Here is a 17,716-nt window from a genome sequence, read left to right as displayed (position 1 = left end):
AGGAATGTATGGAAATATTGGTCTGAAGTTATTTTTGAGTTAAATGACCTTTTATGCCTTTAAAGTGAGTTAAATATTAATAAATTTTTATATGTGTCTTGACTTTTTTAAAAAGGAATACCAAGTGTTTCCTTCCAAATTCCAAGTATTTTAGTTTTCTTATATGATTTTATGAACTTCAATGTAAATGTTTTTCAAAGTAATAAGTACACTCACACTGATTGAATTATAAAATTTGGAAAAATATTTATTTCGATTAATCATCTGATCTTATAAATATATTAAATAATTATGTTGTTGTTCCTACAAATAGGACAACATATATTATAGTTTAACCATGGAGTTAAGCAATGGAAATAGAACTTGTGATTGCAAGACAAAATGTTTATATATATATTATGTTATACATTGATCGTTTAAAAATAAATAGGAACATCTAATTCTCAAATAAAGTTGATTTTTTTGTTAAAACCAACATATGTGAATTTAAATTTAACTATGCAAATTTAAAAAATAAATATGAATAGATTAGAAAGGCAAGAAATATAAAAGAAATAATTTATTTTTATATAAATAAAATAAAATTTGAAAACAATGTTAAATATATATAATACTTTCTAAATTAAAATATAGAATCAAACTCTTACAAGTTACAACACATATGAGATATAACAACATTTGATATTGGTGGGAGAGGAGGAGAGAATGATTACTATAAGATGGTAATCCAAATCGGATAATGAAGATGAATCTTTAAAAAATAGAACAATGTAAAATATATATATATATATATATATAATACTTTCTAAATTAAAATATAGAATCAAACTCTTACAACACATATGAGATATAACAACATTTGATATTGGTGGGAGAGGAGGAGAGAATGATTACTTATAAGATAATAATCCAAATTAGATAATGGAGATGAATCTTTTAAAATAAGAACAATGTAAAATATATATCATGTAGTCTCTAAAATTAAAATTTAGCATTAACAATTTACAATGATATTTCATTTTTTTTTTACAACCCATACAACAAAAATAAGAAATCAAAAATAACAAAAAAAATGAAAAATGATTTGAGGTATTGTAGAAGAGAATGAGAGAATGTGAAAATGAGATAGTAAAAGAATGTCAATATGAGAGAATGATAGATTGAGAGAATGCTTATTTATATGATAAGAAATGATGGAAGTTACATTTAGAACTATGGAGTTACAATAGTAATTTATTGTGTTTGAATAAAATTGAGTGGTAGAATATGATTAATGCATAATTTATTTTATTTTCAGTTATAATTTTATTTTAATGTGTGAGTTAAATGTATTGTGTTTATTGGGTCTTAAATATTGTTTTAAGCAATTAGAAAGCAAATAAAAAAATAAAAAAATTAGAAACATTAAATGAAAATCAACCAATAAGGAGAGACCAAAACCTTACTTTTATATATATGATATATTGCTTTAAACTTTGAAATGAGAAATATATTATAAACAATAATTTTACATGAGAAATATATTAATTTAGCCAACCAAAATATGAATATAAGTTTAGCCAACCAAAATAATTAAAAAAATATTAAAATCTAACCAAAAATATTTTTTGTTGAAAGATAATTAAGTTAGTAGGAGGAATGAATTAATGTACAATTATTGGATAAGAGTTACATTTGAGTTAAATGGATTTACATGCCTTTAATTATAAATAAATATTTTAATTTTTTATAACCTAAAATAAAAGGAATACCAAGTGGCCGAATCAAAATTCACATGATTTGGTTGTTTGTTGATATAAACTCAAAACTTACACATAATATTTTAAAATAAAAATATTACTTTTGAAGTGACAAACTAAATTAGTTTTCTTATAAAATTATATGAATTCTTCAATCCCAATAATTTTAAAAACCCCAAGGATAACTTATATTTTTTTGGTTTTTTTTTGTTTTTCACTCATCAATTTAATGTATAGTGCTAGATTTCATACTAATGGTTTCATCTTTAGAGAATTTAGTTAAATGGTATTTTTAAAATTATATTTTATTTTTATATTTAAGTTCCAGTTGAATATGATTTCTTTTTTGGATCCTTTTTTATTGATTAAACACACAAAAACCAATTGTTTAATTATGTTTTTTTTGTTTTCAAAAACCTCAAATCATAAAATATATATATATATATATATATATATATATATATATATTCATCTTTGCAGATTTATCAATTGGATCACAAAACAAAATAGTCTTTATAAATAGAGTTGATAGACTTTACAAAACAAAATAGACTTTAGAAATGGATAATTATATTGATCTTTAAATATTATATTGATCTTTATAAATTATTAAAAATGATACATGGATATGTGAGATAACCAGAGACATAATAGATAATTAGATATGGATCATTTCAACTTCATGATCTTATTGTGTGGTGAATATTGTAAGAAAGTATGAAAATAATGACTTATAAGATGTTAATAAAAAATAGAAAATAGAGATAAACTTTTTAAAAGATTAATATATATATATATATATATATATAAGATATACATATCATACAAACTCTAAAACTAAGCTTTTACAATGATATTTGATTTGATTTTTTTATAACCATACAACAACAATAACAAATAAAATACAAAACAAAACAAAACAAAAAAAAAAGAGAATTGAGAGTAGTGGAAGAAGATGAGAGAATGAAAGAGTGATAGACTAAGATAATAGAATAATGAGTATTTATAGGAAGAGAAATGATGAAAAATTATATTTAGAAAAATGAGAGTTACAATTCTAATTTATTGTTTTGTTTTAATACAATTGATTAATACAACTTAATGGAGAAATAAAGTTAATGCATAATTTATAGGGGAATTTATATGATTTCAATTTTATATTCTGTAAGTTAAATGTGAAAATTAATTGTTTTTAAATTTGTGTTTTAATATAAATATTTTTTTGTTAAAATTGTATCGTCAAGTGGACCAATAAGAGGAGAGTGAAACCTTACTTTTATATATATAATTTTAATTACATGAGACATTTATTAATTATAGTTTAGTCATTAGATTTGCATTGTTTATTCGATGACCATATATACAACGTTGATTTCATTTTATAGTCGTGTGGGTTCCGTGATAAGATTTTTTTTTTTAAAGAAGGCAATAGCTAACTACTATTGACCAAGCCATGCACAAAACATGTTTAATGAAACAAAGTGGAGGTTGTATTTGGTTACAACGCTTTTGATGAAGCCAGAAAATGGAGAGAAAGGATGGAGAGACTTGCAAAACTTGGAAGAATCAACAAATTGGTCGACCTCCAAATCCAAAGAAAGCGTGGTGAATTCTATGCTCATGAGAACCTAAAGAATGCTTCAAAGAAATGTTTGAGTTTTGCTGAGAAAAACATAAAGGTTCATAAAAACAAAAAAACTGTGGAGTTAATCATTGAGCTTGCTGATAAATTAGAGTCTTTGGGTAAACATGGTTTGCCCATAGATGCTGCAAAAGCTATCAAGATCGGCTGGCTAGCCTTCGCCATTGTTTCACAGAGAGCCAAAGTCATTAAAGTAACTAAATCTCATCAAGGTTTAGAAAATATGGAGTATATTTTGAGTTAATTATGAGATAAGGATTTATTTGAGTGGTATTTATAGATTTTGCCATTTCTTTAATACTATTTTAAATTTGCCATTTTTTTAATTTAAAAACACAATTTTACACATTATATTTGGGTTAATTGGGTTCCATTTTCTTTTAGGGTATAGTTTTTGTCATTAAGTATGTATTACATGAAAAAACATTCCCCAAATTTTTAGTTTTTTAAGTGGAAAAATAGTAAAAAATGACAAATATGAAAGATTTTAGGGAAAATGACAAATTTAAAAAATGGTTAGGTAAAAATTGCATTTTATACAATCATCCCAGTATATTTTTATTAACGTGAGACATTTATTAGTTATAGTTTAGCCAGTAGATTTGCATTGTTCATTCGATGACCATATATACAAAGTATACAACGTTGATTTCATTTTTATAGTGGTGGCTTCCGTGATAAACGATTAAAAGAAAGAAGAAGAAGGAAATCACTCTCTCCTTATTGGTCCATTTGGCAATGCAATTTAACAAAAAAAAATTATATTAAAATACAAATTAAAAACAATTAATTTTCACATTTAACTCACATATTATAAAACTGAAATCATATAAAATCCCCCTATAAATTATGCATTAACTTTATTTCTCCTCTAAGTTGTATTAATCAATTGTATTAGAACAAAACAATAAATTAGAAACAAAAAAATATTTATATTAAAACACAAATTTAAAAACAATTAATTTTCACATTTAACTCACAGAATATAAAACTGAAATCATATAAATTCCCCTATAAATTATGCATTAACTTTATTTCTCCATTAAGTTGTATTAATTAATTGTATTAAAACAAAACAATAAATTATAATTGTAACTCTCATTTTCCTACATGTAATTTTTCATCACTTCTCTTCCTATAAATACTCATTATCTTATTCTCTTAGTCTCACATTCTTTCATTCTCTCATCTTCTTCCACTATATCTCAAATCTCTTTTTTTTGTTTTGTTTTTTTTCTGTGTTTTTTTGTTATTGTTGTTGTATAGGTTAAAAAAAAAATCAAATCAAATATCATTGTAAAAGCTTAGTTTTAGAGTTTGTATGATATGTATATCTTATATCGTTTTTTTAATGTTTTAAGAGAATTTGTTAAAAATACCCTTTTTGGGATACCCTTTTCAAAAATACCATTTTTTGAACATTGTTATTTTTACCCTCTTTTACATAATTTCAATATGTTAAATTGATTTTAGAATTTTTTTTAGGTTTGGGTTCTCATTTTGCATTTAGGATATAGTTTTAAGGGGTTATGGTTTAGTATTTGGAGTTTAGGATTTAGAATTTAGTGATTTTATTCATAGAAAAGAGGTATTTTTGAAAATGACCAACATAAAAGGGTATTTTTAAAAAGTGATATAGGAAAAATGGTATTTTTGAAAATCTCCCATGTTTTAAAAGGTTTATCTTCATTGTCTATTTTATATTAACATCTTATAAGTCATTATTTTTCATACTTTCTTACAATATTCACCACACAATAAGATCATGAAGTTGAAATGATCCATATCTAATTATCTATTATGTCTCCGGTTATCTCACATATTCATGTATCATTTTTAATAATTTATAAAGATCAATATAATATTAAAAGATCAATATAATTATCCATTTATAAAGTCTATTTTGTTTTGTAAAGTGTATCAACTCTATTTATATAGTCTATTTTGTTTTGTGATCCAATAGATAAATATGCAAAGATCAATATAATATTTATTTTATTTATGATTTGAGGTTTTTGAAAACAAAAAGAACATAATTAAAAAATTGGTCTTTGTGTTTTAATCAAAATGTAAAATGATCCTAAAAAGAAATCATATTCAGTTAAATATATAAAAAAATAATATAATTTTAAAAATACCATTTAACCAAATTCTCTAAAGATGAAACCATTAGTATGAAATCTAGCACTATAAATTAAATTGATGAGTGAAAAACAAAAACAAAGAAAACCAAAAAGATATAAGTTATCCTTGGGATTTTAAAAATTCTTGAGATTGAAGTTCATATAATTTTATAAGAAAACTAATTTAGTTTGTCACTTCAAAAGTAATATTTTCATTTTGAAATATATGTGTGAGTGTTGAGTTTATATCAACAAACAACCAAATTTTGTGAATTTTGATTGGGCCACTTGGTATTCCTTTTATTTTAAGTTATAACAAATTAAAATATTTATGTATAATTAACTCACTTTTAAAGGCATGTAACTCCACTTAACTCTACATTTAACTCAAATGTAACTCCTATCCAATAATTTTACATTAATTCATTCATCCTACTAACTTATTTATCTTTAAAGAGAAAATGTTTTTGGTTAATTTTAATATCTTTTAATTATTTTGGTTAGCTAAACTTATAGTCATATATATATATATATATATATATTGCTTTAAACTTTGAAATGAGAAATATTTTATACACAATAATTTTATATGTAGTAACTAAATTTTACAATGACATTAAGAAAAACTCTTTAAATCAGTTATTAACCACTATAAAACATGATAAACATAGATTCACTCATATTAGAAAAATTTTAAAATTTCTATATTATTATTATATATATATATATATATATCAATTTGTAATAATTCTTTTTTAGTATTTGTTAATTTCGGTATAATAAATAACCAGACCAAAAATGTTGACACAAATGTAAGGTTTAACTTACACATCATTTCTATAAAAAAAATTTGAGATTTAAATTTTAGTAGAGAAAAAAAAAATCATTCTTTGATATTATTGTTAATAAAAAATTAAAAAACAATATTTTATTTTAACAAAATTTCAGAAATATAATAAAAATTATTATGCATTCAACTAAGCTATGTACAAAACAGGTTTAATGAAACAAAGTGGACATTGTATTTGGTTATTTATTTTATTAGATTTCATAAGTTGCTCGTGCCACTCATATACACACATATGGAACAATATCAATATGCAACCTTCATAACTTTTTTTGGCTTCTTTTGAAAATCCCTATAAAAGTTGTAGTCCATTTTTTGGTTTGGATGCAAAGAATTAAAAGATAGTGTAAACCTCTGTGGCCAGTGCCGTGCCAGCCTTTCTAGGGGCTTAAGGTAAGTTTTAAAATGTAATTTTTTTAATTATAATTAACACATAATTATATATATATAATAAAGAGGTCTAAAACAATAATTATATGTCTAAAAGATCTTAAATTTTGTATTTTTTTTTTTTTTCATATAGAAGCATTTTCTGAATTTTATTTAAAAATTCAGAAAATATAATTTAACCAATGTTCATATAACAGGAAAACTAAAGAAGAATTGGTCTTTATATATGTTATAAACAAAAACAAAATCTAGCAAGTTAAGCATCAAATTTTACACCATTATCAACATGAAAAATAAATTATAATATACAAATACAGGAAGACTTCGTAGAAACACATTCAAGACAACAAAAATAGTTAGGATTTTTAAAGCTCAAATAAATAAATATAAAGAAAGAAAAGGTTTGTTTTGACATAAGAATTTGGTTTTGAACTCAAGTGGAAAACATAAACGAAAATATTTTTGAACCATTAGACCAATATTTTTGAACATAAATGAGGCTGATGCCTTTTTTGTTACGCTATAGGCACGACCCTGTCTGTGGCACAAGTGCCTTTCCAATGTATTTCCTCTCTACGCGATCAGAAGGTAGTACTGTCATATATATGGATCGACTTATTCTCTCACCCGCTCTGAAATGAAACAATAGAGAGTTAAGTGTCAAGCTCTTTGTGGTTATCATAACCTAAAGCAGCTATAACACAGACGTGAAGGACAAAATGGGTTTAATGAAAACAAAGTAGAGGTTGTTTTATGGTTTTGGATTCCCAATACATATGATATATCTTGTACGTTTGCTCGTGATACAGACGCACATACTCCCTCCGTTTCAAAATATAGGATGTTTTACGTAAATTGCACGCAAATTAAAAAATAACTATTTGTAATATAGATATACTAGGCCTGACCCATTAATAATAACAACAAGCCTTTTTTTCTTTTCCAGTTGAAATAAAATCGAGTTAAGAGATTCGTCCCCTTGATCGCCTTTCTCTCCTCAAACCATTACGACGCCCCGGGTTATGATGCCTTTGGAGCTACCAAAAATTGAAAGAAAAGAGGGAGAGACTTGCAAACATGGGAAGGATCACAAATTTTCATTGCCGTGATTTTATGAGATTTTCTCTTTACGTGACATAGACACACATATAAAATAAAACAATATACAAACCTTATAACTGTTGCTTTTTATTTTCTTTTGAAAGCCCCTATAAAATAGCTATTATAGAAGTTTTTTAAAATAAAAATTTCCCACATTTCTCCTCTTTTTTGGTATTTGTAATGGTTCTCTCTCGGGAAAAAAGCTATTTTCTACCTGTTCAGTATTAAAAGTGTTAATACTTAATATTATACAAATTCTCGGTGCCAATTTATATTTGTACTCAAATAAAATTTAAATTTGTCAACATTAATAAATATTAGTCAAATGCTGACTCAGGTGACACGTGTTCAGCGAGCTGGCATTGTTAACCAAAACAACTTTCTTTTATGTAATTCTATTTAAAAAATTTAACTCCGGTATTCAACCATACTTAAACCAACTGATCCAGCAACATTATTCAATATAGTAGAACAAGGGGAAAAGAAAAAAAGCAAATGCGAATCATGCGTTCCCCCAAAAGAAAAAGGAATTGGTAATAATTGATATTTACAATCTTCTCCATAAATAGGTAGCGATAGCCTCGCTCAGCAAGTCACTCAAGGCAAGATTATCAGTAGTCTCTTATAAGATGGTTGTTAAATACTATTTGATTTTTTTATTGTGTAATTTTTTGAATATAAAAACCCATGATCTCTTAGTTAAAATTTTCTCCTCCAATGGTAGGTTCTAATTTTGGGTCTCTTATTTTTTAAAATATTATTTTTTAAAATTTAAAAATTTTAAATAGAATAGAAGTGGTATAAATGTGTAAACATTTAAGATTTTATAAAAATAGAAAATATTGCATTTAATTAATTTTCAAACATACAAAACATAAAACATATTACAATAAAAATAGAATTCATAAATGGAGAAAATGATTAATTGTAATATAGATTTGTGCCAAATTTTTTAAAACCAAGAACTCTTGAAACATAGTCAAGGATCATAGATTACATGTAAACTCTGGCTTGTTTGTACTGACCACAAGGCATATACTCTAGCTGCAGAACATCTCCATTCATCAGCATCACCAGTTTCCAGCTAACCATCAAGCTTAATCCTTCTTCTGACACATCTTCCGCAGTCCCAAACATTTGCTCCCGTCTGCGTTAACCTGTTTTCATCAACCCAATATTCTCAATGCACTTCTTTTTTTTAACATCATACTGTGCATTCTAATTAAACAAAAAGGAGTTCGCTAACACTACTACCTTTGTCTAAACCCGATAAGAAGAAGCAGGCTTCTTCAAATCAGAAGTAGCGCTCAAGAGAGACTACAATGTAGAACAAAGAACAAACATAACAGTTAAGAGACAAAACAAAACAGATGTCCCTATATAACAAAGAACAAACATAAGTTTCTGCAGTTAAGAGACAAAACAAAACAGATGATGATATTTTGAAGTCTTTTCTCTTCTTACATAATCTCAAATTCTATGTAGCCGGTGTGGAAGTGCAATGTATCATTTCAAGCTGGGGACTTGTTCAGTGAGCATCTTGCTGTGTAAACAGCTGAAGCAGCAAGCATGGAGGGACAGAACATCAAGGTGTCGTAATGCATCATCCCCAATTCAGCGAGAAAGTGTACCATATTCTCCATCTACATGATACAACCAGCAAAACCAAAGTTATTCACTTTCCACCAAATTACATTGTGTTAACAGAAATCTGAAACTGGAGTATATATATGTAAATCAGTCTTCATTCAGCTCATTCCGGGGAAAGATGTTGATTATGGGAGCAATTGGGTTTCTGAGAAAATGAGATGAACTTTTTTAACAAACAATGGTAGCATTTTGGTAAAAGAAACTCAAATGCAACACAAGTAAAACTCAAATGCTGTGAATGTGTTCAGATTCAGCAGCTCAGAAACCTAAATTTCTAAAATGTCTAAGAGAAGGAGATGTTGCAATATTATTCTTTCTTCTAGTAGGTAAGGAAGATGAACCTATTACGGACGAAATACTGAGAGATGAAACTCAGAACTGTTTACGGTCTTGTGTATCCATAGTTTAGTCCATTTAACCTCAAAATAAAACACAGAGTTGATCACAATCATGCCTAAATTGAAAACAAACTTATCAATCATGCCCAAATTGAAAACATACTAGAAGCTAGATCGAACAAGAGCAATAGTAGAAGCTAGAAGCTTAATCGAACAAGCAGAATAAAACTGTCTCGAATTCTTACTATCAGAATGAGAAACTTACCATGAGAAATAGGTTCAATCTCCTCTGATTCCAATCGATTCAATCTCCTCCGATTGATTCGACTCTGAATTCAATCTCAATCGGGCCAAAAAAATATTTGAGAGATTCTGCTTGTTCGACAGAGAGCGAGAGAGAGAGAGGGGAAGAGGAAGAGAAAGAACACAATCGGGCTATAAAAAATAATAATTGCTCTCAATAAAACTCTTTTATCCAAAATAGAGTATACGGGGAGCTCTTCTTGCTTTCTTTCTTTTCTGATTTATTTTTTTCCCTCTTTCCCTTAAAACTTCCGTTGGGAAGGTCTCACTCTTCGATATTTGGGCTTAAAAAGCGATTGGGATCTAATTATAGTCTCATAGAGCCTACTAAGTTTTTATATATACAGTGCAACTTCTATAAATTAATACTCTTTAAATTAATACTTACTATAAATTAATAAAATTTTCCGATCTCAAGTTGGAACGATGTAAAAAATGACACATTTCGATAAAATAATAAGATAATATTTTTTTAGAAATTCAATGTAAAAATATAGTTCCATCAATATCATAAATTAATAATCAAATAAACTAAATATATATATATATATACATATATATCTAGGAAAATCTAGTGAAATATGATTCTATTGTTGTTTGGCTATTCTTGAATTTGCATTCTTGTTAGAACTCATTTCTAATCTTTTTCATTGTCTTCTCAATCGTATCCAAAAATTGTGGAGAGTCTAGATGCGATAATTGCTTATTTAGTAAATGGTTCTAAAAGTACCGCAGTATCTTCTTGAACTTCAAATCATTACCATAAAGGATAGTAGTAGCAATTTCTTCTTAAATCTAAATTTCTAACATTTATCATTTTTACCTAGATAATTTAGTAACAATTGAAATTCATCCTATTACGATAACCAATATTATAAATTAAGATAATTCTTTAAAAATATAATGATAACAAAAGTATTTTGTGTTGTAATAGAAATTTTTCAAAATTATGAAAATTAGAAAATTTCTTCATAAATTAATAAAATATATAAATTAATAAAATTTCATGGTCCCGACTTTATTAATTTATAGAGGTTTTACTGTACGTGTCTATGATCAAGTTAAAAAGGTCAAATGGTTATGTTAGATCACTTTGGTTTAGATTTTACTCTACGCCTTTGCATGTAAAGCACCAGAGGAAATTTGTGTTGTTAATCTCTTGTTCTAGTTTTGAAAGACCAAGCCTATTATATATCTTTCAGTGAACTACTTATATCTCTTGATCCATGTGTTATGAATTCTGATGGATCTAGTCAACCTCAGTTCTACCATGAGGCAACGTACGTAGAGCCCATCAGTTATGAACATATTTCTTCATAACTTGTTCAATGTAATTCTATATAGTATTTGTTTTTACATAATGGTAACTAGTGTACACACCATATATATAATATTCTCAAAAGCTTGTGTTGAATAATAAAGACTCAATAATAAACCATGATAGTAATGGTTTTTTAAAATTTTCGATTATAACTAAATTAGAAAACTTGATTCATCTACTAGATACCGTTGTAAAAAAAAGATTATTTATCTATTCAGTTGTGACTAAATAGCTTTACGATCCTATGGTTTGAGGAAGAAGCAAAGAAATCTACTATTACAAAATCAGAGCTACTTAGATTACATCAAAGACCAATCATAACTTAAATCGAGAATATTTTTCAAAGAAGAGAAACACGAATCATCGGTCGGTGAATTTGCAACAGAAGCAGAGGACGCATATATCAACTCGTTGGTGATTCCAGATTCTGTTGTTGTTGTAGGAGTAAAATTCTCCATAAGAATTTTCCAGCCAGTAGTATTCTCAGTCTCGGGATTTGAAAATGAAAACGTTCTGAAAATCTCATTCTTGTTTTCCAAGTCATCGAGACTTAACATCAATTCTTCAGATTTCATATGTTTGATTGTATCTTCGGATTGCTCTCTAACATGATGTAGCTTAGGTACTCTGTTTCGTTCTTCTTCTTTGGACAAAGAAACAGAGTGTTTGGTGGTTGATAGTAGGAAATTGCCGTTACATGTGTGACTCTCTAAGTACTTGACTTCGTAACACGAAGGATCTGCATCTGATTTTTGTACTTGCTTCACTGCTAAACACCCTCGTGTGAATCGATGTGTACATCTATAATATCCTCTGTATTATAAACAAAACAAAGTAATTAATTTTCAAAATTTGGCAATGTCCACACAAAATCAAACATTATTAAAAAATATATTGTAATGCTTAGAAAGATATGACTGTAATGATATAATGATATACCTAGGGTTCTTGGATCCGTGAATATCTTTCTGACCATATTTTCTCNGGACGCATATATCAACTCGTTGGTGATTCCAGATTCTGTTGTTGTTGTAGGAGTAAAATTCTCCATAAGAATTTTCCAGCCAGTAGTATTCTCAGTCTCGGGATTTGAAAATGAAAACGTTCTGAAAATCTCATTCTTGTTTTCCAAGTCATCGAGACTTAACATCAATTCTTCAGATTTCATATGTTTGATTGTATCTTCGGATTGCTCTCTAACATGATGTAGCTTAGGTACTCTGTTTCGTTCTTCTTCTTTGGACAAAGAAACAGAGTGTTTGGTGGTTGATAGTAGGAAATTGCCGTTACATGTGTGACTCTCTAAGTACTTGACTTCGTAACACGAAGGATCTGCATCTGATTTTTGTACTTGCTTCACTGCTAAACACCCTCGTGTGAATCGATGTGTACATCTATAATATCCTCTGTATTATAAACAAAACAAAGTAATTAATTTTCAAAATTTGGCAATGTCCACACAAAATCAAACATTATTAAAAAATATATTGTAATGCTTAGAAAGATATGACTGTAATGATATAATGATATACCTAGGGTTCTTGGATCCGTGAATATCTTTCTGACCATATTTTCTCCAGCTAAAACCATCATCAAATTGAGAAGTTCCTTCTTGTTCTCTTCCAACACAAATCTTAACTTTCTCGGACGTCTTCTTCTCCGAGGTTCTTCTGCAGATCAAGTAATAAATAAACAAGAAAAGACAATCAGAAGACAAATGTCCTAAAACACAAATTAATAATCTCTCATTAGTTTTACCTCTTCTTGTTGTTACTCGGATCCATCCTCTTGGTCTCGGGGCTTCTCTTAAGAGTTTTCTGATCAAGACTCATCATAACTATTGAGTTTTCGTACGAACGGAGGATTCCAGAGATCAAAAACATGTTTGATTCTTTAGAAGAAGGGTTTTTCAAATTGTTCATCAACCGACTCACTAACTCTTTTCCTTGCTCCAGCTCTTTAATCACACGTTTTTCTTCCATCAACGTCTCTTCCTTCATTTTCATGTTAGAGAAGCTTTGGTGAATTTGATGAGATATGAGCTTTGTCATATATATATATATATACAACATATATAATGTGTGTCTCTGATCTTATTGTGTTTGTTTGTTTATTTATTTATTTAATCCTAAAAGCTTAGGCAACTAGGTGTGTGGAAAAGAAAAAGAAGTTGGAAAGAAATTGACAAAAGGGTAAGACAGATGCCAATCTAAAATATAAAATTTGTGATTGCCTAAAAGTATATGAAGAAAAGTCTTCTATATAGATTGGGTTTCTAGTTCACACGATGGATTGATAGTGACGTGTTCAGATGTTATTGGCGATACAGTGAGATAATTAACGTTGTGATGATGATGTTTTGACCCATAGTGTCATGTGATCTAGAAACTTTTTACTAAATAACATTGATTAATATTAGGGTGAATTAGGTAAGTGACCAAAATAAAAAAAGTATAGAAGAATATAGCAGTATAATTTAAAAAATTAAAAAAACAAGATTAGAATAGAGTAAAATTACCAATTTAGTGTTTGTGGTAGTGGAGGGCAGTCGAAGTTGATCAAGACGTGGTGGCTGGAGCTGGAGTTCACCGGAAAATGTCGCCGGAAAATATCGCCGGAAAATGCCGTCGGAAAATGCTATCAGAAAATGTCACCGGAAAATGTTGCCGAAAGTGGCAGGAAGTCAGAGGACGCCGGAGGTCAGAGATGTTTGAGTTTTCCGAAAGCTGGAAGTCGCCGGAGTTCGCCAGTGGTCAGAGGTCGCCGGAGTTCGCCGGTGATCGGAGATCAGAGGTGGCCGGCAGTGGTCGGAGGTCAGAGGAAAACTAAACCCTAGAAGATTACATTGGAAACCCAAGTGGTGATAGTTAGACCTAGTAATGATGATAAAGAGGAGATAGTGACAAAGAAGTAAATGGGATGGTGGTGACTTAAAGACAAAGATTAAAATAGAATATATTATAGTTTATATAGGGTATATTAGCTTTGAATGGTTAAAATAATTAGTTCTTCAATTATAATTTTTTTCTTGGTCATACAATGCAATTCTCCTTAATGTTATACCATAAATGTTGGATGGGGGATAATGCTATATTCTTCATACGGGATATACTACCTTAATTTTTCTTATTTAAATTGTTGTTAGTGACCAAGTGCTTACGTGCTGCTAATCATTGCGGGTGGAGCTTAATTAACTATGGTAGAAATTGATTGTAGCATAGTTTAAAGATAAAAAGATTAAATCAAATAAGTACAATGTCTAAGAAATGACATCGACGTGCACATGACTTTTCTTTGTCAATGATAAAAAAAAAAAAGAAGATAATCATGATTAATGCGTAAAAAACTTTTTTTTGGCAAGCTAAATGCGTAAAAAACTATTTCACAATTCACACTCTGATATATATATCGTTCGATACTAAATACGCGTTTGCACTAAAAATATCCATCATCCATTCCATGGGAAACTTTTGACCTCTATAGATCATAAGCTGTTAAGAAAATTAGAGTATCAAGTATAACTGGATCATACGTTGGTAAGAGAGCTAGATTCAATTATTTAACGTTCTACAATTGATCTAGAGTTAAATCAATAACCCAAAGTACACTCAACCACGATCTAGTGGTGTCGTCGTAGCACTTTAGGTTCGAATCCACAAAGACCAAGCGATGCACTATGAAACTATAAAGATCGAATATAGCTAAGACAAAATAGGAAGTTTGTGAAGCAAGTAATAAATCAAAAACGGAAAGTAAATAAGTTGTTTCTAAATCAAAAAAGAAATATTGGGTGCAGGGAATCTATGGGGATATAATTTCGGACTAAGGTGGTTAGATGGGATGCATTAGACACCGTTCTAGAACTCAAATCACTGTTGTAAAGCTAACCTATTTTTACAGCGTTAACTATCTATGCAATGAATTCACTAAACCCTAAACCGTCGTTTGGACCTAGCAAACCAAGCAAGCAATAAAGGTTCAAGTTTGATCTGTTCACAAGGTGCCTCAACTTCAACTTTCGTTGGCTAAGGTCCACCTTGCTCACCTAAGTTCTTTTCCAGCAACTCAACAACACTTTTGGTGCTCCGATGAATTAAGCCTATGATCATAAACTAGGTAGCTAATCTAGTTTAAGCAATAAGAGCAACAATAGACGAAGAACAAAATAGATCAACCCCAAATCTAACAACCTAAGTTTAGAAAATCATAATTCCCCTTTGAAACCCGAAACCCAATAGATAAACTACTCAGACATCGAACAGAGACAATCACAAATCAAATATGAAGAAAGCATGTTTGAATTGCCAAAGAAGTAAAAAGGGTTCAGAATTCTTCTCCAAAGGGTTAGAAAGGATAAGAGATCTTCTCCCAGGCTTACAAGTGCTCAAAAACGGCGTAGAGTAAAAAGTTCTTTTTCTAGGGGTCGAGCCCCGTGCTTAAATAATAAAATAAATCCCTAAAAAGTCGTTTTAAAACAAAAAAGGAAAGATTGCGTCGAGGGCGGGATTGGTCGATCTCGCGAGGATCAGTCGATCCGGGATGCTTTTCTCAGTTTGCTCCATCTGCTTGCTAGTCCGATCAGTCTTCACCAAATTGGCTTCAGATGCTTGTCTTCATCCTCGAAACACTCAGTTTTCTTCCAAAGTAACCTAGAACTTGTACAAACTCACAAAAGACTAAAAAGACTCTAAAAGTACACTTTGACTCAATAAAAGACTCAAAACAAATACAAAAACTATTGTTAAAACCTATAAAATACAGGCACATCAATTCCCCCAGACTTGAATCTTTGCTTGCCCTCAAGCAAGAACAGACAAAAACTCAAGAAGAGAGAAAAGGTTTGAAAGTGGAAACTCACATATTCTTTGGACCCTCTTCTTTGCACTCTTCATCACATCAAATCAAGAACTACTTTCTGTACTCTGCCCATGATTAGGATCAACACTCCCTACTCTGAACTCCACAGCCTTAGAGAACCCTCAGTCTCCCCATCGTTGTCTCTCTACATCATATTAATAAAAAGGTGCGGTCTTACCATGGAAGTATTGATCATTGAACTTTTTGACTCCTTCAACCTTTTATCGCCCAAGACCTCCTCATATGCTCCTATTCCTCTCTCTTTTCTCACTTCCAAAGGATTGATTTCTCCCTAATTTTCTAGGGTATCATTTTATTTTTTTTTATCAATCCTTTGCTCTTTTCTGGTGGACAGGTTTCCATGAGTTCCGAAAGATGCACATGTTTACGCACAACCCTCGGTTCACTTCTTTATTACCTTATCCTCTTCTTCTTCTTCTTTCTTTTCTCTTTTTTTTTTTTTGAGTAATGAAGGAAAGAGAGAGGGGAAGCATACTTTGTGAGGAGATGCATGTATTGTTTGGCTTAAGGGAGGTGTCTTGTCTGATGTATACCAAGCCCCAAGGCAAGAAGTTAAATCCGGTTAAGTCCTTTCAAAGCTAGAGACAACTTCTGGTTCAATTGATTGTCCTCCTTGGCGAGTGTCTTTTGGGGCGTGTTGAGACTGCTCATGTTCATTCCAAGCTTCATTCAAAAATCAAAAGTACTAAAACAATCATAAGAGTGTTAGTTCAAAGTAAAAGACTCCTAGATATGATCATAGTTTCCCAACATATTTTTTAGACTCGATAAAATGACTCAAAGAAAAGAAAAATCCAAAGAAAACGACATTAGTAACTTGGAGACATCCCTCCCCGAACTTACTTCACACCGTCCCGGTGTGAAAGCAAAGCCAAGAAAAAGGACGAATCCCACAAAGAAAATAAGAAAAATAAAAAATAAAAAGAAAGGAAAAGAATGAAAAACCGGTGATCGCGCATCTGGTGTTGGAGTGGTATTAGCAAGGTTGGGGACCAATGGGTCTCAGGGTGGGATCGACCGATCTACAACATTATTGAACTTGGAGATACCCGCAACAAACCAACGGGATCGATCGATCTGTAAGGAGGATCGACCGATCCAAAGCTCATGGAACAAAAAATTTCGCATCTTCCGCGTTTGGAACCTGTTCCTGTAAACACTTAAAACCGGACGTGATTTCACAGTAATAAATCCTAAAAACAAAACCAAAATCCTAAGACAAATAAAAATAAAAGGGTAAGCCAGCACAAACCCCATGGGTTGCCTCCCATAAGCGCTTATTTAAGGTCTATAGCTTGACCGCTCAACACAAAATGTTAATCATGAGTATCAAAAGGCTGAGCCAATGGACCTTTAGACCTTCTCTTGTTAATGCAATAAACAA

General features: G+C 29.7%; 1 protein-coding gene and 1 long non-coding RNA gene across 3 annotated transcripts; both read right to left on the bottom strand.

Annotated features, from left to right (window-relative positions):
* Positions 8,674-10,364, bottom strand: LOC104699724. 2 transcript variants are annotated; one of them, XR_753426.2, is made up of 5 exons: positions 10,096-10,364; positions 9,834-9,911; positions 9,307-9,485; positions 9,097-9,159; positions 8,674-8,999 (listed from the first exon to the last, which is right to left on the bottom strand). It is a non-coding gene; the product is annotated as an uncharacterized LOC104699724 (long non-coding RNA). The 2 variants fall into 2 exon arrangements; XR_753427.2 differs by lacking the exon at positions 9,834-9,911 and having other exon boundaries at positions 10,096-10,362.
* LOC104699723 (probable WRKY transcription factor 46) lies at positions 11,700-13,649 on the bottom strand. Its single transcript, XM_010415067.2, has 4 exons — positions 13,213-13,649; positions 12,987-13,124; positions 12,462-12,860; positions 11,700-11,868 (listed from the first exon to the last, which is right to left on the bottom strand). The coding sequence occupies exons 1-4, from the start codon at positions 13,524-13,526 to the stop codon at positions 11,754-11,756; spliced, it is 966 nt and encodes a 321-aa protein (XP_010413369.1). The 5' UTR covers positions 13,527-13,649; the 3' UTR covers positions 11,700-11,753.

This window comes from Camelina sativa, chromosome 7 (genome assembly GCF_000633955.1).
Source record: "Camelina sativa cultivar DH55 chromosome 7, Cs, whole genome shotgun sequence".
Lineage (NCBI taxonomy): Eukaryota > Viridiplantae > Streptophyta > Magnoliopsida > Brassicales > Brassicaceae > Camelina > Camelina sativa.
This window is presented reverse-complemented; position numbering and strand designations above follow the sequence as displayed.